Below are 22,273 nucleotides of genomic sequence, written 5' to 3'. Positions count from 1 at the left end.
GACTTTTATTTATAGGATAATGGACTTCACATTTCCAGATTTAAATACTAAAAGCCCAATAAATGCCTAAGATTTTACCTGCACAGAAGTTCAAAGACCTGGTTATCTGCCACAACAGTAATTTGGTCACTTTGCATGTGTTCAGCATCCCCTGTTATTGTACATGGTGATAACCTTTGTACTGCACTGGAGGGGGCTGAGTTATAATTGCCATGGGAACTGTAATTTAACATTTCCTGTCTTTTTCAGCACACAATAGCTCATCCTTATATTATGTTCTTTAAGAGAAGAAGTAGCAAAGCAAGGCCACAATGAAATAATGGTGTTTTCACACCTACAGAATATAAAATAGTGTCTTTAGCTATATGCAGATTGAAGACGGATTTTGTTACACTATTTATTGCACCTCTGAGCTGTAGTCCCAGTTTAGGAGTCTCATTGTTCTGGGGTCTCTGCAGTTGCAGGATGTAAATATGTTTCCTTCCCCACAAATACTTCTAACCTAAGAGTAAGATAAGATTATAATGCAGGGAGAAAAACACTCCAGGGAGTACATGGATACAGAAGATGTCTGGACATCATGGAGACAGAAACTTCCACAAATATAACTATCCTTGGTTATAGGATAGTATAGGGGCACAGTTCAAGGTCAGATTTGTGTGATTTGGAGACTCTCCTCCCAAGAATGAGATCCAGCAGGGAGGAAAGTGAAGGCACTTCTAGCTAAAATATAACATGTGGAAAAGAGTGGGTTATGATCACGTGACAGAGTCTCAGCAGTGAAAGATGATGTGTGAGGTGGCATATGCTGCAGCTGAATTTGGGAGTAAGGCAGAATGTGGAAATCCAGAGTAAAGGGAATCCAAGTGACAAGTAGAGAGGTGGCATGGGCAGGATGACAGGCAAAAAAAATGAGCAGGACAGCAGAACTTGGTCAGTGTACAAGCAAGGTACGATTGCAAGTGTCAGGGTGTGAGACAGTGGGAGCCTGGCTATGGGACTGCACAGAGTGTGGGGGCACAGATAACAATCAGGCCATGAACTGAGTGACAGCCAGTCGTGTTGCCCACATAACACCAGCCATGGTGTTACCCACAGGGACTGAAGGAACAGGAAGGAGACCAGGCCTAGGGAGTAAGATGAGAGCCTGTTTTGAGCTTGAGCTGACAGATATCCACAAGATAATCCCCGAGGCAGAGCATGATTTTAGTCAGAACAGACAGGAAGTGGCCAGGGACAGAGAGGCAGGTCGGTGAGTCACTGGTTCAGAGACGGTTCTTGAATGTGTACAGGGGGACAACTCACTCTGAGACACAGGGAATAAGGAAAGGAGACAAGAGAGGAGGACACAGAGCCACAGAACAGCAGCAGGTGGGAGGTTGAGCAGTGACAAACTAGTCTGAGTAACCCTGAGCAAGCAAAGGAAGGTGTTGGAGTCAATTAGGAGCACTGGGAAAAGAGGACCAGATTTCCAGAAGGAGCTGACAGGCTATGCAGAGAGCCTGGGGTAGTGCAGAGCTGCAGCCAGACAAAGAAAATTAGAAACTCTGTGATTCTGGTTCTGTGACAGGAGAGATGTGAAAGCCTGTTTGAACAAGAGTGTGTTTGAGCCTAAATTCAGTCTTAATCATATAAATCATCATCATCAGACTCAATAATCTTAGAGCTGACAGTGAGAAGAGATAGAGAATAAGAGCTGGAGAGTCTCTAGGAAACAAGGTCTGTTTGGAATTTCTTTTTTTTTTTTTTTTTTTTTTTTAAGCATTAAGATAAACATTGTGCAGCAATGGGAAAGAGCAAGAGGAGAGTGAGATATAAAAAAAAGGAGAAGGCAGATGGGCGCAAGAGTGATAAGAGAGGACCCAGGACCCAGTGAGGTTGCCAGTACAAGAATAAGGGCTGAGGACCACTGATGAGGCCACCTCCTCTGTGGCCAGGAGCAGAGAGCTGGGCAGGATGGGAAGTGGGGGTAGAAGGAGATCATGTCTTGCTTTAAGTCTCTCACAGGAAAGATAAACATCAATCCTGTGCAAAGACCTGTCTCTGGTGAAGACAGAGCTTCAGAAGTGAGTCCAAGGCTGCAAAAGGCAGCTGGGGTTGCGCTGGGAGGGCTAGTTAAGCTGGCAAAGATAAGTAGGCATTAGAAAGGTGGCAGTATAGAAGGAGGCAAAAAAAGCATTTATGTTGTGGAAGAAAGGAAAAAAAAGAAAGAGAAAATTTAAAGCTGAAGAGGTATCAAGGCCATCTAGAAAGCCTCAGAAAGAATTAATAAGGGCTCGATCAGCAAAGCAAGCTATGCTTTAGAGACCTAGAAGTCTAGGGATAAAATCAGTTCTTCTAAAACTTCAGCTTGAATTAGGCCGTGAAAAGGAAATTAATTCAATTGTGAGGTTTTCCTTAGTTGTATTAATGGAGGGAGCTATACAGTATTGGACATGTCAAGGTTAAAGACCTTAAAAACAAGCTAGGTATAGCCCAAATCAGAATGCCTTAACTCAGTTTTCAGTAGGACTAAGATGACTGTGTCAAAGTAAAAGCCAGATGGCTAATGGAAACACAAAGACCACATCCAAGAGGGAAGAAAAATCAAAAGAGTTTCAAATGCTCAAACTAGGTGGTCTGGGTGGCTTGGATTCAAGGATGTTAAAAGAACTAGCTAATGAAATCCTACACCTGGTTGTGCCATCCCAACCAGCTTGGTTTATCAGCATTTAGTTATGTGAAACCACAGAAAAGATTCTGTTGCTTTGCCAGGCAGCTGGACCACTTCCCTTGAGCCTGCTGGCTACCTTATTGAAATATGCGGCTTTTGATTTGAGACAGAAGTCCTACCTCCAGAGGCGCTGCACAGATAAGCACATGCAAACAAGGCAAGTGAGTTATTCCAGCTCTTTGAAGTCACTGTCAGGCAGAGGAAGATCGTGAAATTTATGCATGAATGGGTACAGAAGAACATTCTTCATAAGCACCAATGCTTTTATCAGTCCCACTCATAATCTGCTGAAACCCACCAGGGAACTGAGTGATCCAAAGTACACTCACCCTCTGTGTCCTGTATGGGCACAGAGCAGAAGGAAGCCCTCTCTTCACCCAGTCCTGCTGGTGTGTGATCTCCCTCTCCTGAGGGCACAGTGTGGATGAGGGAGAAGAATGCAGTGTGAAAGAAGCAGTTGAGAGCTGCAGAGTGCTCCCAAGCTGTGCCAGAAAATACCCAGGAAGACAGTGCAGTTTTACTGCGAGCACCAGGGACATGGTGGACACACTCCCTGACCCCTCCCTGCATTCCTACCAGGCCAGAGACCAGTCACAGGGTCAGGAACAGTGCAGGAGAGGTCCCTGCAGCCATGCAGGAAGAGGACTACTTTGTGAGAGCCTTTGCCGTAAGCTTTTCTGTGGATATTTTTTTTTTGCCTTGGCAGAATCAACACCATGGGGGTGATTGCTGCTTCTTCCCAGTTTCTGAGGTAAGGTGCCCTCTGCATATGGGAAGGAGAGCATATGGACCACTGTGTTTATTTCTCAGCCAGGATTCTTTCAGACTTGGCAAATTACACACTGCTTGCTGAGGAGCAACACAAGTGCCAAGCTGGAATTTCTAAAAATGAAAGATTTAATTTATCACAGCACAAATAAAAGGATCTGAAAAACACCTTTAAGTGTGAAAAAATACCTTTTGTTTATGCTCAAACAAAACAACTGAGAGGAAGTTTAACAAAAGTCCAGCTAGAATAAAAAAAAATAATCTCTGCAGTCATCCACAGGAGACTTCAGGCAGCTTCTGCTAGGTGTGAGCTAGAGCCAGGCTCTTCAAAATACCTCAACAGCCAGCTCCGTGGGGTCCAAGGTGATAATATGGTACAGGCTCAGGCCATTAGAAGGAAAGGGGCTGCCTGATAATGGAGAATGTTAACTTCTAGAGAGCTGCATTAGAGCATCTTTTTCTTACACTTTTGCTTTTTCCAAGCCCCATATTTTTTCCCTGTGTGTGCTTAGAAGCTTTTCTTTCTCTTACAGCATTTATTTTTATTGTGTCATTTTCCCACTCTTCCCCCTTTTCATTGGCCCTGTGTGAGTGTTTGTTTAAACCATTTGCCTGCTTTCATCTTCCATTTTTCTTTTCTCCCTCATTCCAGGGGCTCTCTAGTCATGATTATCCTTACGCTTCACATTAGCTTTCCTCCCTCTGCTCCAGGATGGGGTTGAAGGGGGGCATTGATTAAAGCTAAAACCTGCAGCAGGAGAATTTCTATCAGGCTTCAGGGTCCAATGGCTTCCATGAGCTTAGCTTTCACAATTTTTCTCCAGGACCAGTTTCCAAAGTTCCAGGAAATCTACCAAGATAGAGCTGAGCTGGCACGGAAATGGCAAGTCCCAGCCCCTCTTGAGGGGCTGTTTTGTATCCTTTGAAGCCCTCAGCTGTGGGAGAAGGCAGCAGGGATGTGGCATGAAAAAGCCTTGGTGTGGGCCAGGTTTTCAACTCCCTTCTCCTGCCTTTTGCTCCCTGAAGGTTTCCTCTTGCTTTCGGAGTGGTAGAGCACACTCTGGAATGCCATGATAGCACAGCTTCATGCAGCAGTCTTTGAGGGCAGTAATTACAACCTTCACAATATACCTAAAATATAAGGTTGGGCACTTCAGTGTTTCTTCAAATCCTTGCTCTCCTTCCCTCCCTGCCACCAGGCTTGCCTGGGGACCAGTGCTTATTTATCCTTTTTTATTTTTTTTAAGATACATATTTAAAGAGGCTATTTTGGGTTGAATTTGAGCTGATGCACTTTTTTTTTCTTTCTCCTAAAAATAATAAGACAAATTAAAATTGCAATTACAAGGAAAATAGTTATTTTAGATAAATTAATACTTCTCAGTGCACAAACCCAACTATTATATCCTTACACTGCATACCATAGTCTTATGGTATGCTGGTGAAACTGGGGACAAACAAAACTGAAAGCAGGAGTGATTTCCCCTGCAAAGGTTTCTTTCTTGAGGGAAGGGAGAAATCACCACAGCTATTATTTTTTAAAAGAGAAAATGAGCCTGGTTTTTTAGGCTGGTTGAAGTTCAGTGGCTTTCTGTTGAAATGCTACATTCCTGAATCCCATCATTCCTGAATTACAGGAGTTGTGCTCAGGATTTGTGGAGTTAAACACCTGGGCTGGAACACAGTGAGTGTGGGGAGAGGTGCCAGCAAAGCCCTTCCTCCTCATTTGAGAAGGACTTCTGCTGGCCTTTAGCTCTTAAACAGTATCAGAAAAACAGTTGCCCCTTTTAGAGCCCTTTATTACCTACTTCATCACCAGAAATTAAGACATTGGAAAATTCCTAGCAGAAAACAAAAACACACCAAAGTCTGACAGATCCTGTTTGTTCTGTGAGCAGAATAAACTATATGGAAAACATAGGGAGACGAGATGCAGGTGAAGAGAGGTGAAATGAAAACAAATGGGCTGGAGGCAGAGGTCTGGTGTCAAACATCAGAGTAATCTTGTTTGCTCAGATACTGTATGAAAGACCATGGCAACCAGGGGCCTGGGGGAGAGGAGAGGTTTGCAGCCCTTTCCTGAGGCTGGATGACAGAGAAAATAGGTAAAGCAATCTGCTCTGCTGAGCCTGCTGCTGGAGCTGGAGTTGAGAACCAGCATATTCCATCCCTTCATCCTATACACTGTTTTTTTCTGAGGCAAAAAACACCCCCAGAAGTCTGACATGAGTGGATTTGTAATTCCCTTAGTCTGTCAGATGGTACCATTCTGAGAAAGGTGGCTTTGTTGTGGGCAGTGTGATTTAGAGAGATGATTATGATCCCTGCGAGACACAGGAAGTCACAACATTACAAGGAATTCAGCAGAAATATTTCTGAGGGAGTGTAGGGGCTTTCAGGCTGCTCTGAAAACACTGAGTAGAGATGATGTTTTACTGTAACCTAGTGTATAGAAATAGAGTAATATTTTTGATCCCAGTAATAGGTTGGAGATGCCCTTTCTTAACACATAGACACACACACAGACATGTAGGCAGTGCCTGTGTCCCCAGCACAGGGGACAGGGCTCTGCAGAGATGAGGACGGACAATGCTCTTCTACCTTGTACATCACACCCATTCCATTCCACTCTAGTGTTTATCCAGAAAGGCATTCATCCTTGAAGACATCAAATTGTGGAGATCTGCCATTTCTCTGATGATTCTGATGGGTAATGGAATCAGAGGGTAAAAATGTGATTCTTGTTTCTGATTTGAATCTGTCTTCAGCTTCCAGTCCTTGTATCTGGTTTTGCCTTCTTCACTGGATAAAAGAGATCTTTAAGGAATTTCTTCCCTCATTAAGGTATTTTTATCCGCTATGGTCAGAGCATCTCTCCATTCTTTTTGTGGCAAGCTAAATGGATTGAGCTCTTTAAGTCACTCACTGGCAGGCTCATTAATTTATTTATTTATTATTTCTGTCTCAAATAATTTTTTGTCTACTTTTTCTGCTCTGACTCTAAAATGTAGATGTCTGATTGTATACATTTTTCTAGTGTCATACTTCTGATGCAGTGTGCAGGGGAAGATACCTCCTGGCTTTTATTTGCTTTTGATATTCTATATCCATTCGCTCACATGACAGAGAAAGGCACAGGAAATTACACCTGTTTGTCCATTTTACACATTCACACCCTGCTTTCCAGTCTGTGTTTCTCTCAGCTTTTTAGGCAACACTTTGCTCCCAGATATGGAATATCCACCCTCTCTTGATTTCTGCTAGAAGTTACCTGGAACAGCCCCCTTTCCCCTGAGGTGACACTTCATGCCCCTGGCCTTCAATAGGAGCAGAGCTAGCTCCTCCACATTTATCAGGCTGCTCACAGAGGGATGATGGGTAGGCTTGGGTGTCCCTGCCTGGTTCTTGGGGCTTCAGCTGGTGCTCATTCTGCTTGTTCTGAAAGGAAATTGTGTGATTGCTCTTAGCTGCAGTTGGGTGATTGAATGACATGCAGAAGGAATAAATTACTGCCTGATAAAGAAGAGGCACATAAGATTTGAGACAAAGAAGAAAACCTAATTTCCACTCCCCTTTGTTATCCTTTTACTGTGCATAACTGTGCATATCACACATGTTACCCTGAGCTCCTGTGGAATATTCCATCACTCCAGCAGAGCCCTGGAAGTACACTGGGAGGACACAGGATTTATCTTCCTGTTGTTTATCTAAGGACTGGATTATCCATAGGGGATAACTCCCGTGGAGGCATTAAGTAAGCAGTCAGATCCCTGCACAAGTTCATCTTACCCAGTGACCCGCAGCTCTACAAACCTGTCCAGGTATGTTATGCTGACCATTTAGAAACAGTGGCTGCTTTTTGGCTCTGTGAACAGGCATTCAATACCTGCTTTTGCCTCCAGGGGCTACGCTCTTAATTCTGTCCTGGGCTGCTTTAAAAATGGACAGCTGGGGCTGCAGGGGCAGGAGGGCTCCCTGGAGGCTGAGGCAGGACCATCCTGGGTTTGAACTCACTCTGTGTCATAGCTGAGAGGCCTTGGCACCATCCTCCCTTTATGTAACCAGCTCTTGGCTTCAACTGTCCCTTGGTGAAGACCCTACAGCAGAGCTGCAGCACCATTGTTCCCAACAGGAACACCTGTGACCCTGCTCGAGCCACTGTTAGCAGGAGAGAGCTGTTTGCAGCCTGAGAGCAGCACAGTGGCTTTGAATGGTGTTAAAAAGAGCCAGGGTGAAAAATAAGAAATCCCACTGTACCATTTTCCCAGATACTACAACCTGAGAATGCAATCGGTTTCCCCTTCCATGGCATCTTGTCACTCTCTTCAGGAACTACCTGCCCACAGGGCACCCGTATACACACATGCCCACATGTACAGATGAGCACAGAACCCTGGGGGAAAGAGCTGGGCAGTCCCCTTTCTGCTGCAGATCCCTGGGAGATACAGGGTGAGCCAAGCTGTGAGCTTGGGCCACTGGGGAGACAAGCATGGATGATATGTAGCTGCAAGGGTGATATGCAGCTACAGGCTGGGTGCTGATGGGGATGTCTGGAGAGTGAAGCAAGAGGCAGCAGTTACAGTTGGTGGAGAAAGGAAAATACAGAGGCTGGGCAGAGGGTGTAGGAAGGAGAAAGGGATAGAAGGGAATGAGGAGGAACAGGAAGTCTAGGGGCAGGAAGGTTCATGGTGCAGTAGGAGGATTAGGGAGCAGTCAGACAGAGCAGGAGCAAAGAGGGTTGTCCAGTGAAGTTTGGATTAGTTTGGGTTTTAAGCTCTGTAAGTGTGCAAGTGCTGCACTTAGCCTGAATTGCTTGACCTGGTGTTCTGCTCCTGTGGTGAGACTGCATCTGGGTCTGGAGCTGCCATTGTTTGTAAAAGGCAGCCTCATAGAGTCGTGTTGCTTCCTTCATCCCCAATTCCCTGCCACATAGTCCATTGCCAGGTGTCATTTCCACACACTCCCCTCAGAGGATAACAGCAGCAGTGCCAGGTTGCAGAGCTAAAGCTATGGGAAAGACCTCTGCTCCCAGGTGCTAGGGAGCATTTTACTGCCTGCAGAGACCTTTTGCCTGGGCTGTGCTCTTATTTTCAGGACACACAACCCAGGGCTGTCCTTGTCCCAGTGATCTCAGAAGGGCTTTTCATCATCAGTTGGGAAGAACTTTTGCCAAGGAAAAAAAGGAAAGGAGAAGAAATGTTCTGGGCAGGAGGGTGATCTAGATGAAGAAGGCCTGACTTTAACAGCAAAAGGAAGTTTTCATGATGTACCTCAAAATGACTAAACTGACAACACTGGATCTGTGCACTGATCTTCATGCTTCCTTCAGTTGCTGCACAGTGCATCAGACTCACATCAGCTGCCCTTTCAAAACTTTCTTCCTTTTAAACTCCAGAACTGATTTATAACATAATCCATCAGAGAATGGAGTGCTTTCTGCATGCCGTGAGCTACACCCATGTGTGTATTAAGAGCCAGGACACGAGTTCTATAGGAAGTTTTTTTTAAAGCAATTCAATGAGTACTTGCAGCCCCAAAGGCAGCTGTGCACTGAAGCTCGCAGAGGAAGCTCCAAGGGGTGTCACTTCACAGCATGCCCTTTAGCTCCTGAGGTTTTTCTCCTTTTTCTTTGCCTTGTAGTGGCTGCAGCAAAAGCTCCATTATTTGGCAGCGTGGCCCTGGTTTTGTCTATAAATGGAAGCGGTTGGCCCATATCCCAGTATAACAGAGGATAGTTCTGTGCATCAGTTATGCAATTAGTAGCTTGATGACCTCATCAGAAGCCAGGGGAGGGCCAGGAGGTGGTAGGAAAAAGCCTTTGCCATCAGCTCTGCTAAAGGCAGGCAATAAATATATGTCCCCCTCAAAGAAAGCAGGAGCTCAGTGACAGGGGTGAGTGAAGGCTTTGGTGCAGGAGCAGCAGAGGAATCCTTAGCAATTCCTTGACCCCGCCTTGGGGGAGACCTAGCCACTGCTGCAGCCCTGGCTCTTAGAATGCTGCAGGGATTGTGCTTGATCAGGTTGTAAAGTGAAAAGTGCAATGGGTGATGGGACTGGGGGAGAAGTGGAAAGAGGAACAGGGAGAGAACTTTCAAACCAAGATAGATGTTCAGAGTGGAAAGAACCTTAATATTGGAGAGATGCCTTTCAGCAGAGAACCCTTCAGGGAGTATCTGTGCAAAGTAGAGATGTGGACAAACTATATTTTGTTATTTCCTCAGGATGGTCCTTGAAAACCTGACCTTCATGCAGAAAGGCTGGTCCTCATTTCCCAAGGTACACTCCAGCACTGAACTTAACCCTTTCCCTGACTGGGTTGGGGTGGGTGCTGCAAGATCATCTTTCTGTATGCCCAGATCACACAGTGACTGACATAACTCAAAAGCCCGGTGAGGCAGATGGATTTGAACCTCACCCTATCAGGTTTTGCACAAAGGATGATAAAGTGATACAGGTCCTTTCCATCAAGTTGGTAGTTTTGAATAAGTGCCTGTCTCTATTCATCAGGTACAGAGGTTCTACGGACTCTTAACTTCCGAGCTAGGGACCGGGCACGCTGGTTTTCCAATACGGCATCAAGGGCGGAGTGGTGCCGGGCCGGGGCCCTAGGGGGCGCTGGCGACGTCGTGAGTCCTGTTTGCCCTGGCCGCGGGACAGTGTCAGGCTGGGCTGGGGCGGTTTGGAAGATCGACTCCCGGGAATGCTCCCTGGAGGCCCCGGGACGTCGCTGGCCCCGCTTGGGCGGGGCGGCGGGTGAGCAGCGCCACCTGCCGGCAGCGGCAGAGCCAGGAGCGCTCCGCAGATCCCGATCCTCATCCTGTCCCGCCGCCGGGACGCGAGTTGGGATTTCCCTCCCGACCTTTCGTCGGTGCTTTTCCCAGGACTAACAGGCAGCAAAATGGATTTGGAACATGAAGGAACAGTGGGGTGTGTTCAGGGAAGGCGTTTGCCCTGATTCCTTGCAGCCACACACCGTGGTCCAATGCTGCAGATGGAAATCTTGAATAAACACATAGTGGAGTTAAATCCTGAGGTTCTGGAGAAGAATTAGTGCTACTAGCTCCCATTATTGTTGTGTGCACCTAACGCCTTGGCTCATCAATCCAGGGGCTATGTTAAATTGCTGTTATGAAGAGAAGGAAACAGAAAGGGAGAGAAAATATTCTTGTCTCCTTGAGAAGGGAGAAAAAGTTTAGAAAAACGTGACTCTGAAGCATGAAAAGAAATTGGCTCACAAGTTCATTATTTCACTATTAATTAATTATGAAGTGCTCCTGCTTTACATGAGGATCTTTGAATTCCAGGAAAAAAGAGGAATCTATTCCCTGTGGGCAGCAGTCCATGGCTCAGTCACAAACCATGAGCATCTTTCCAAAGACTCATTTCCCCAAATTCCAGGCTTCACCCACAGACTCTGTGCCTCCTCAGCTTGGTGAGTTGTGATTTCCTGTGCCCATGGAGCATTCCGTCTTGTAACAAGGCATTCCATCTCTCTTTGCACAGGAGCACCAGGTGGGATTGTCTCAGCCCACAGGGCCCATGCAGCCTCCCGTCCTGGCAGGCTCCAACAGCATAGTCACAGGCACCAGCTCTGGGGGGCCCTTCCTTGGGAGCCAGCCCCAGGCAGCCATCATGAAGCAGATGCTGATCGAGCAGAGAGTGCAGCTCCATGTGATGGAGCAGCAGAAACAGCAGTTTCTCCGAGAGCAGAGGCAGCAACAGCAGCAGCAGCAGATCTTAGCAGAGCAGGTACAGTATCTGTCTGTTTCCAATGCATGCTGGGATGAGCATGAGCACTACAGACAGCGCAGCACCAGCCCTTCCTTCTAGATTTGGGAATTCTTGCTCTGTGGTCTTCACAAGAAGGTATTTCAGCAATGGTTGTCAAAGAAGAGGCAACTGTATCAGTCCTACCATTTGCTTGACAAATATTACCTGTGTTTCCAGTGGTAGGCTTGATAGTCATATTGGATTTTAGGCACTGGACAAGGTAGCTCTTAACCTGGCATCCAATGGTGCATTTACTCCAGCAGAAACAGACTCAGCTGCAGTTACAGTCACAGATCCTCTCCCCTACTTCTGATTGTGGTCTTGCACTAGCAAAATCTCTGCACAGCTGCACAGGGATCTGAGACAAAGAATGAGTTAAAAGAAGACTTAGCAAAGAAAAATGTTATTATTTACCCAGACCAATTCCTTAACCTGGTTCACTGAGTGCCACTAGGAGCAATTAGGTTATACAAGGGAGAGACAGCAGCAAGGGGAGAACTAGAGACTGAAGTGGGAGAACACTAAAACCACCTCTGGCAGTGGCATGGTGGAAGAGCTGCACTGGAGCTATCACCTGGCTTCCTGAGCTCCTGTGCTTTGCAATATGGATGTTAAACTACACAGTCTGAATGGTGGTGTGTGCTAAATTCAGCTGTAGTTTTAAAGCAGCCCAAGAGAAAGCCAGTGGAAAGTCACAGTGTTGAGTTCCTACAAGATCATACCCAAGCTTAAAGACACAGCCCCCTAATGTTACTTAGATAATGCTCTAGTAGGTCAGCAGTTGCTTTAGGCTTTGCTTCTCCTCTCTTGCTAAGGAAAAACACCTTAAGACCATTTGCTTAAATTTGTGTTAGAACACATGCATGCCATGTAACCACAGAAATACAGATTATCTCCCCCCTCCTTTTTCCTGTTGCTCCTGAGAAAGAGAAAAATTTACTCTCAGTGAACAGAAAGGATGATCCTAGAAATATTTAGGATCAAGATGCCTGAACTGATTCAAGCATGAACAAGTGCATGAGAGTGAGGATGCAGTAATGCATCCCATGGATCAGGCCAATTCACATGCATAAAGCCAAGACCCAGTCAGTGACTTGGATGCTGAAGGCAAGCCTAAAAGTGTTAAAAAGCCACCAAGGTGAGGCTGTCAAATGTGCTGACATACTTTTCAGAGACAAAAAGTGGTAAAGTCACAGTCCTCAGGCTCGTAGCTTTGGGGTAGTTCATGCCTAACAGGAGTCCCTCTTTCTTTTTGATAGTGTGTAATACATACTTATGAATGCAGAGATTAGTACTTCCTTCTTTCCTATCTCTGCCATTCTCGTACCTTTGTTACACATCATCAGTTTTGGACACAGTATTTGTACAGCTGCAGATGATGCTGCAAGACATGCCCTTTCAGTAAGAGCTTAGCTGAGTACACCTCAGCATCTGAAAGCTCTGTTTTTATAATCAGCCTTTGGTTCTGTTTTAAAATATTCACAAGTATTCATAGAAAGCAACCACAGAGGAGCAATGTGGTCTGGATTAAGGCAGCATTTTGCAGTCACCGCTCCCCAAATATCATTCACTGAAGCACAAAAGGAAATGTGCCTTAGTAATCCATTTCTTTGGCTCAGGAATGTTCCAAGACTGCAGTGTTTGGGTCAGTATGCAGTAGTCCTTGCAGCTGAGTGTTGTAAGTGCAGACATGGAGTGAAGTCTTGCACCAGGAATACAAACCTCTGGACCTTGGCAGGACTGAGGGAAGGAATGTGTGTGTGGCTACAGTTGCCCTTACACCTAAGCAAGCAAAGTTCGTTCACATCCCTCCCTCTCCTTTCTGCCTGAAAACAGTTAAGCTCATGCTGTAGAGCTCAGGATGAAATGACTGTAAGTAAGGAGCAATGATGTTGGCCTCAGTGTATGTTCCTTTCTGAGCCAAAAAGAGTCTGAGTGCTGAATAGCCCAAGTGCTCTAAGGAGGGGTCTCCAAATGATTCTGCCTGTCTCTCCAAAACACCTCACCAGATAAGAACCACTGCAAGTTCTGCAGGTTTGCCACCACTCCATTAATTAATTAATCATCTCTTTCTTTTCTGCTTTCTTTCTGTCCTTCATTTTCAGCAGATGCAGCAGCAGTCACATTTGCCTCGGCAGCATCTGCATCAACAGCGAAGTCCATATCCAGTGCAACAGGTCAATCAATTCCAAGGTAAAAGTCAAATTTTTGGAGTCATTGCCCTTAAGGTAGCGAATGTGTGAAAGCTTATGCAGTTTGTGACTGCTAGAGTTTAAGCAGTGTGCCAGAAGAAGAATACAAGCTGTTCCCAAAGAGGAATGGCCAAGTTACCATATTGAGTAAAGTTTATATTTTCCTTTCTGCTTCCCGGAGTGAAAAATGCAAAACTGCTTTTTTTTTTTTTACATTTGTTTTGCCTCTTTGACATCCAGACAACATGGATTTATTCATGGATTTATATTGTTGGCCTCTATTCTTATGAGGTTTTTTTCTTGCTAATATTTCTGACTATCTTGGTTTTGCCCCTCCTTCATTCTCCACTTTATCTAATTCAATGGGCAGAGAATTTCAGAGAGGTCATGCTTATCTGGAGAAGGGGCTGATAAATGTCAGGTGTGGAAAACACAGTGAAATATCTGATATGTAAATAGAGATTTTTTAAATTATCTCAAAAAAAGCACAAGTATTATTTTGATGTGCTCCCAGGTAACTGAAGACTGTAAATACACTCGTTTTGGCTTAGGAAATGAAGGTAAGTCAGAGCTTTTTAGGTGCAAAACATCAGCTGGGTGTCTTCACTGTGATTTCTATATAGACATGAAATGAACACATGCTTGTGCTCAAGCACATGATAATACCATGTAGATGCAATAGAAAATAAGGGAGGCAACTCTGGACATTTCACATCGCCATTTTTCTACTGGCATATATCAGAGTGGCTTCTAATCGCCTCTTCATTTTTATCATTGGCATCATGAGTTCTGTATGAAATTACTTAATTCCCCCAATAATTCATTTCCAAAATCAAGAAATGTGCGTGAACAGCCATCCACTGAGATGCACAAATACAATCTCTCTGCATTCATGCTTCTTTGAAACACTGCCTTTGTATGTATTATTTAAAAGAAACAGAGAAGAGAGTTTAGGCTAATCTGACAGAGCAAGGAATTAATTTTCATAAATGAACTAATTAAAATTGTTCAGAATTTCTTTCCTTTTTAGTCACATGAATGTAATCCAGGTCAGTAGGTTATGTGTAAATGAGACCAGAAGATGCCCTAAAACATTGAAATGTGTTGCATTTCTCTTTTAACTACTCCTTCTGATCTCCTGTCCCTTATGCCAAGTACAATAGTTAACAAAAGTAGTATGTAAACCAAAAGTAGTATGTGAACCACTTGCTGTTAATAACAGGGACCGTTGTTCTCTGCTCCCCAGGAATGTTCAGGGATGTTGTCTGACACTGAGGGACAGCGAATAGGGACTGATTTAAGAACATTCAGATTATGTTGTACAGTTCTGAACTTTTAAGTAATGATTTTATATTTACACTTGGCATTTAATAACATTTGAGCCTGGAGCAATTGTGGACCTCATACAGTCTGACCTTCACCTGCCAAGTGTTGTATTTAGTCAGTGACTCAAATCTGAAGAATTTGACCATTCAATTAGTGACTCAAATCTGAGTGTTGTATTTGGTAGTGACTCAAATCCACAGTGAACCCATGGCATAATCTGAGCTACAGGTAATTGTCTTTATTTAAAGATAGCAAATACAGAAGCACTTCTGGCTTCCCAGAAATCAATAGCTCCTCCCTACCCCTGAAAGTAAGACACAAGCATGGTTATCTGTCACAGTGTGGAACTTAACAAGGCTAGGATTTTCTGGTTTCCCATCACTGGCCTAAGGTGAAGTAAAATGTGCTTGTAGTATTGATTCACTAGCATACTCTCCCTGCTTTAATTGTCCACAAAAACCCAATTTTTCTTTCCATAGAATTACTCAGTAGCAATGCTATAGAAAATCCATTCATTTATGCCTCCTGAGCTGTTAAAAAAATTATTTGCCTTCTGAGACTGACCTTTCCATTTTCAAGGATTACTTTTGAAAGACAATGGAGATATTTAAAAGAGAGCTTCAAGTGGTAAACTGCTTTGATGCTAATGAAGAAGACCGGTGGAAGTTTTCCCATTTGCTTGCTAGAAGTTGAATTAGCTGTAGCTGAAGAAGATAAGTGCTGCTGAGAAAGCTCCTACAGATTCTCTCTTACGCAAAAGTGTGTTAATTAAGATTTATAGGGCTGTGGGCTTTTTCTTACCTTCCTCCCTTTTTGGTGCAGGTTCACCCCAGGATATAGTGGCTGTGAGAAACCAAGTAGCGCTCCAGAGCATGAAAACATCCCGAATGATGGCCCAGAACGTAAGCATGATGGTCATGGGTCCCTCGCAGACCCCAAGCACGCTGCCCACCACTGCGGGCCAGTCAGATATGGCAATGACTCCTTACAGCAATGCCTCTTCCGGCCAGCCAGGAATGTACAGCATGAGCACAGGGATGAGCCAAATGTTGCAGCACCCAAACCAAAGTGGCATGAACGTGGCACACAGCGCAGACCAGGGAACGAGGCAGCCTGCCTCTGGACAAGCAGTGGGAATAGTTGGCAATTTTGGTCAGAACACGCTGGTAAACTCTGCTCTTCCCCAGCATCACCAGCAGATGAAAGGACCTGTGGGCCAGGTCTTGCCAAGACCACAAGGACCACGACTTCAAAACCTGATGGGGACTGTCCCTCAAGGAGCACAAAACTGGCAGCAGCGAGGCTTGCAAGGCATACCTGGAAGGACTAGTGGTGAAATGGGGCCCTTCAACAATGGTACCACATATGTGATGCCGTCTGGGCAGCCACAACTCTCCAAACAGCACTTCCCACAGGGGCTCAATCAGACAGTTGTGGACACAAGTGGGACAGTGAGAGCCCTGAACCCAGCACTGGGGAGACAGTTACTGCAACCACTACCTGGGCAACAGGCAGCCAGCCAGGCCAGGCCGGTGGTGATGCCAGCAATAAGCCAAGGGGTCCCTGCCATGTCAGGCTTCAGTCAGCCCCCAACGCAGCAAATGCCAGGTGGTACCTTTGCTCAGAGCAGCCAAGGTCAGGCCTATGAGAGGAATCCCACTCAGGACATATCTTATAACTACAGTAATGGAGGAGCAGGGGCGTCATTCTCTGGTTTGGCAGAGGGCACAGACCTTGTAGACTCCATTATTAAGAGTAGACCAGGGGACGAGTGGATTCAAGAACTTGATGAGTTGTTTGGAAACCCCCAGTGAATGGGATTGTATAGTCTGTAACTTTGGTTACGTTTTGTTACATTTGAACAAGCAAAGAGGGAGTCAGATGTTCTCCCCATGCCTGGATTGTTGGGTTTTGTTTGTGTTGGTTTGGGGTTATTTTGTTTCCTTTTTCCTTTTGCTTATAATTGTGCAAACCAAGCTGATCTGTAGCCAACTTTGGAAGATTCAGGGAACCATGAAACATCAGCATCCCAAAACTGTCACCAAGTAATCTTTGTCGCATGGCAGCGCCCACTCTATGTGTGTGTGAAGCAGAATGGGGAAACTGTAAAAGCCAGCTCTTGCATCTGGCTGGGAAAATTTGTTCTTTCCCCACTTAAAAAAAGGCTTCATTACACCTTGTGGTGGGGTGGGGTGGGCCCAATATCTCCCACCTTGCATGACTGTGCACATTGCAGCTTCCAGGGAAGCAGATGGAAGAGCTGGGAGCAAAGCCTACAGATATCCAAGGGCAATTGCACAGGCCCTGGTCAGAAAAGGGCTTAACCCCGGGGGCAAGCAGGTCTCAGAGAGACATGGCCAGGCTGGTGGGGTTGGCTATGGACTGTCCTAAGTGAATGCACAACACTCACATGACAAACCTAACCAATCACACAGAGGTCACTGTTTTCACTGCAGAGTGATAAACCCCACTACAAGCTTAGAACATAAATTTGGCAGTGTTGTGAAGGCAGATTATGTGACTGCTGCTGGATACAGCCTAGTGATGGGTTAACTCAATGAACTGAATAGTCCCCTTGGGACTTGAAATAGTGCTTCCCAAGTCAGAGCACTTGGTATGGTCCAGCTGCCTGGGGTGTTGAAGGACTGAGGGGTACCAAGAGACATTAGCAGAGCTCCTCAGCTGGTCCCTCCCTCTCCTTCCTCCTCAGGATGTTCTCAATTTACTCCCTTCCCTCCTGTTCTTTCAGTGTAAAGCAAGCTGAGCTGGCTGCACTTTTTTTTCAGGCAAGCCACAAAGGGCCAGGCAGGAGAGGAGAAAACAGGCATGAGAAAACATACAGTGAGGGTTTGGCACACAGGAAGACTTTCTCCTCCCCTCTAGAAAAGTGCAGGTTTGACAGGTAGTATTACCTCAATGTGATATGTTCAGTTTTAAACAGATGTTTGATCTAATCTCTAAACCAAGTTTGCTGGAATAAAATTCACTGCAGTATTTAAAGAACAGCAGTCAGTGAAGAACTACTGTAAAGAACATTAATGAGTGGGTAAAATAATTGATGTTACAAACATGGGATCTGCCCAAATAAGGTTTTAGAAAATAGGGATGTATCACTCTCTCCACTGTTCGGACCAGTGCTGAGCAGCCTTGTCATGAAGTTGTGATAGATCTCACACAACACTGAATCCTCCAGCCATTCTGTGTACAGCAGGGTCCCCAAACTGCAGTTCAAGGCTGTTTTCTGGAACCTATTAACTCTATTCAGAGTTTTCAGCTGAGAGCTGCCTATCAGGTTATATAGTTGTGCATATAAAAAATGTTAACATGACCCACAGTCCAGAGCTTTAGCACCCTCTGGGCTAGTGCTGGCCTCTGTGAGCCATGAGTTGTATTCTGCAGCAGTGTACTAGTGCCAGTCCCAATTCCCTAGCTCCTGATCACCTCCTTTTGTGCTGCTCTCTCTGGGCCCAGGGATGCCAAATGCTGAGCCCCTGAATTCCATGGAGGCTGAGGGGCCTTGGGACTTGGCAGCTTCACATCAGCCTTTTCCTGTGGAGCAAAGGCATGCATCACATTAAAGAGGGAGAGCAAATGAGTCTGGAACCTTCTCAGTGCCCCACTGAAGCTCCCTTTTGAGCAATTTCCCTTGCTGGGCTTGCCTAGTGGCAGGAATTACCTGTTCCAAATGCTGCAATGCAGCAGGGCAACCTGCATTTTTAATGTGCTCAAGATGAGCCATCAATCCAGCCTGCCCTGACTGCTACATTTTTTAAAATGGCTTTAATCACGTCTCTTTTAGCTGACCCTTTTTAAAAATCAGCACAAGGGCAAATTCTAGCTCCTGCTGAGGATGATGAGCATGGTTAGCATGCCTGCTGCTTCAGTAGAGGCTGGGTTGAGCCCTAATTCAGTGAAAGGGAGAACCAGCCTGGTGTTTCTGGTTCATTCTGTGGGTCAGCATCTCATGGTCAGAATAGAAGGGATAGGCAAACATTAGGAGAAGCAGTACCCTGAAGGGACCAGTTGCTGTGGCTCTGTGTGTGTCAGCATCAGCACGGGGCACACACCTGTGTGACAAAGTTGTGACAGGGTGAGGAGGCAGCCACCCTGCTAGGCAGGGGACAGTGCTGGGGACAGCACAGCACCTGTGCCTTGGATGAGGTGTGATGGATATATGTTTCTAAGTTCCCCTTTCCCACCTCAACACGGAGGTGGGAAAGGGGAACTTAGAAACATATATCCATCACACAGCAGCCAATGCAAGCCAGTGTGCATCAGGGAAATACAGGCCTTGGTGATAAATGGCCATGAAGACAAATCTCTGTTGTCTTTATAAAGCTTCCTCCAAATACTCCATACTGGGATCAAGTACTAGAAAAGAGTTTATTAGATTTGGGTTGATTGGGCGTTTTTTTTCTTACTATGGTGCTGATGTATATGTGATGTTTAAAAAAAAAAAGTCATTTGTAAATATGTTTTTACAATTCTACAGATATCACTGGGTCTACTATCTGTAAAATATATGCATATATATATGCATATATATATATATATATATACACTCTGTTTGTTTAAAATAGAGTATTTTTATTTCATTCCTTGACACATCCTTACTGCAGCGGTATTGCACTTCAAATGGCATCCAATTACTAATTTGTACTGTATCCCTGACAGCAACTTGCTCCATTTTATTCAGATTCTTCTAGTTTTCTGGTTTTACTTTGTACATTAACCATTGCTTATTTCCTTTTAAGACCTGTACAGAGACTGAAAACATAGAAAAATACCTGATGTTAACACACCACTTTTAAAGAAAAAGAAACAAAACAAGAACAAACAAACAAAACAAAAGAAACCCAAATAAAAGATGATTATATGAGTCATATACCTGGTGTATACAGATCATGTCTTGCCCCAGTCTTGTGCCTCGGTGAGCAGTCTTCCATGGAGGGGAGGGAAGCTGCATGCAGGCAGGTCTGAATCAGCCCTGGATTTTCTGTATAGCTGTATCACAGCACCTGGTGGAGTTACAGGTGTTAGACCTCAGCAGTAACAGGTTGGATAAGGCCCATCCCTGGATGACCCTCTTGCTCCGGCAGGTTCAGCAGCTAGTGAATCTTTGCATCCCAGGCAGCGCCAGCAGGTGTCTCTGTGCAGCAGAGCCCAGACTGCTGTGATGAGCTGCTGGATGGGATGTGCTTCACCACCTTCTGCCATGGTGCCCCTTTCTCCAGCAAGGTGAAACCAAAGCTTCCTGTGCTCTGAGGAGCAGCCTGTGCTCAGACATATGCTACAGGGAAGTTGGTCTGTAATTGGGTCTGCTAGACGTGGCAGATCCAACCTTTTGCATTAATTCTGTGCTGGGAGCAAAAACAGGGAGTAGGGACGTGCTTTCAGGGGAGGAGACAAGGTAGAGAAGAGGTGCGGGAGAAGAAGGGAAATGTGTAGCTGGACATAGAAGTTGGAGAAAATAGGAAGACAGGAGAAAGGTAAAGACACATACCACTAAAACAGTGTGAGAATTGGGCTGTCAGAAGCCTTTTGGAATGTGCACATAGATCTGTTGGACATGCATGGCAGGGGAGGGGAGGGGAGACCAAAGCACTAAAACAGGTAAGCTTGGAATCATTTCAGAGGCAAAGAAAGACCTATTTGAATCAGTAGGTGATCTTTGGACCTCCTCTAATCTGTATTTCAAGTCTGTTACAGAGTTTAGAGCTTTGTCTTGGTTTTGGTTCTGGCAGCAGTGTTTCCTGCTGCCTGTGTGTCCAGGTTTGAAGGAAAGGTGTCTGCTAAGGAAGGCAGAAACCTCCCTTAGAATGGAAAATTTGACCCTCTACCCTCCAAATTATTGTAACATTGAAATTAGATGGCTTTCAGGCAAAGATAGGGAAAAAGGAATAACACTACTTCACTAAAATATATATATTATATATATATATATATATATATATATATATATAAAAAACATGGCAAGAAACAACAACACCAGCACAGCAAAGAGAGCAGAGCCAGAAACCCAACCGCTGCCTTCTCTGGGCTGTCAGGCACTTTCCCCTTCGGTGCAGTTCCGGGCACACCCGGCAGGGGCGCTGGTGGCTCCTGGCCGGGTGCGATGATTCCCCCGCGCCGGCAGGGGGCGCTGTGGCGCGAGCTCAGCAGCCTCTCCACACGGTCATGGTGGCTCAGCTGGCGGGAGAGGGGAGAGAAGGGACATTCCTTTGCAAACCCACAAGAAGGAGTTGGCCTCAGTGCCCCTCTGGGTCGTGTAATGGACTACAGCAGGAACCTCGGAGCAGCAGCCTGGAACAAGAGAGGTGAGCACACCCGGAGTGGCAAACAAAGTGTAGCAAAAAATCCAAAGGCCTGCCATGGGGGTCTGCACAGGCATGGAATGTCTTGCTTAAGTGCAGCAAAAAGCCCAAAGCAGAAGCAGAAAACAGCAGGGCTGGGCAGCGGCTGCCAGGCTCCCACAAGCAGCCAGGAGATGCTCCCTCTGGGCAGTCGGGCGTCAGGGCCCTGGGTTTTCCCCAAGACCCCCAAGCAGATTGTGAGGGTTCTTCCCAGGAGATCTGGTGTTGAAAAGGTTCAGTGGCTGTTCTTACGAGCAAAGGCTCACCTACGGTAACAAGAAGCAGTGAAGGACAGAACTCTGCAGTGGCAGCAAATTCTCCCTGCACCAGCAGCCTGGCAGCAAGACCATGATCGTCTCCCCTCCCATCCTGAGAACGAGGGCCAAGCCCAAGCCCCTCACCCCCCAGCCAAAATCTTGAGATATCTCTGCACTTCCCAAGAGAAAGTTCCCCAGCAAAGAGACAGTAGCAAACTACACCCTTCCTTACCAGCCACATCTTTTGTCTGTTAAGTTAGGTATCTCTTAGGCAACAAATGGGAGAAAATTCCCTGAGGAAAAAAAAAAAAAAAAAGGAGGAAAAAAAAACATCCTAACCTCCAACACTGTGACTGAAGGCATCACTGGCAGATTGGTAGGTGAATTTTTCATATTTCAGCCCATGGAAGGACAATTAGTGGAAAAATTTCTGATGATGAGGTTATTAAATCTGGCCCTGATCTACTTTCTCCCTAAAGACAGGTGATGAGAGAGCCACCCTTTCTGCAGATGTGTCAGGTCCAGCCTGACACAGTTTACCATCATTTGTCCTTTTCTCCTCAGCAAACATTGTTGGACTCAGCTCTTGCTACAAGGGCTGGCAGAGAGATGGGGGTCTTCAGACAGCTCTCTTTTATAATGCTGTTTATTCCATAGACTAAGTTACAGTAGTTGGGGGTTGTGGGTTGGCCTACAGCTGCTGGCTATAGGCAAGCCACATGTCCTGAAGCCCATTTAGTTCTGGTTACAATGCATTCTATCTTTTTTTTTGCTGTGCATATTATTACATAACAACCAATCAGCATCATACACAATACCTGTACATTTACATATATCCTATCAAAACTGCTAGAATTACCATACTATGTTAGTGACTAACCAATCATCTGAGTT

The 22,273-nt window shown here is 45.5% G+C and overlaps 1 protein-coding gene across 2 annotated transcripts in view; it reads left to right on the top strand.

The window, feature by feature from the left end:
* The window catches only part of MAML3 (mastermind like transcriptional coactivator 3), a 307,031-nt gene extending 287,895 nt beyond the window's left edge, over positions 1–19,136 (top strand). The window contains exons 3-5 of one of the 2 annotated variants that reach the window (XM_015624630.3): positions 10,985–11,230; positions 13,360–13,444; positions 15,592–19,136. In XM_015624630.3, coding sequence (XP_015480116.1) covers positions 10,985–11,230; positions 13,360–13,444; positions 15,592–16,583 — 1,323 coding nt within the window. In that variant the 3' untranslated portion in view covers positions 16,584–19,136. Of the gene's footprint in view, positions 1–10,984; positions 11,231–13,356; positions 13,445–15,591 lie in introns of both variants that reach the window. The other variant, XM_015624629.3, reaches the window with a different exon arrangement.
* The last annotated feature ends 3,137 nt before the right edge of the window (positions 19,137–22,273 follow it).

This window comes from Parus major, chromosome 4, assembly GCF_001522545.3.
Source record: "Parus major isolate Abel chromosome 4, Parus_major1.1, whole genome shotgun sequence".
Taxonomy (NCBI): domain Eukaryota; kingdom Metazoa; phylum Chordata; class Aves; order Passeriformes; family Paridae; genus Parus; species Parus major.
This window is presented reverse-complemented; position numbering and strand designations above follow the sequence as displayed.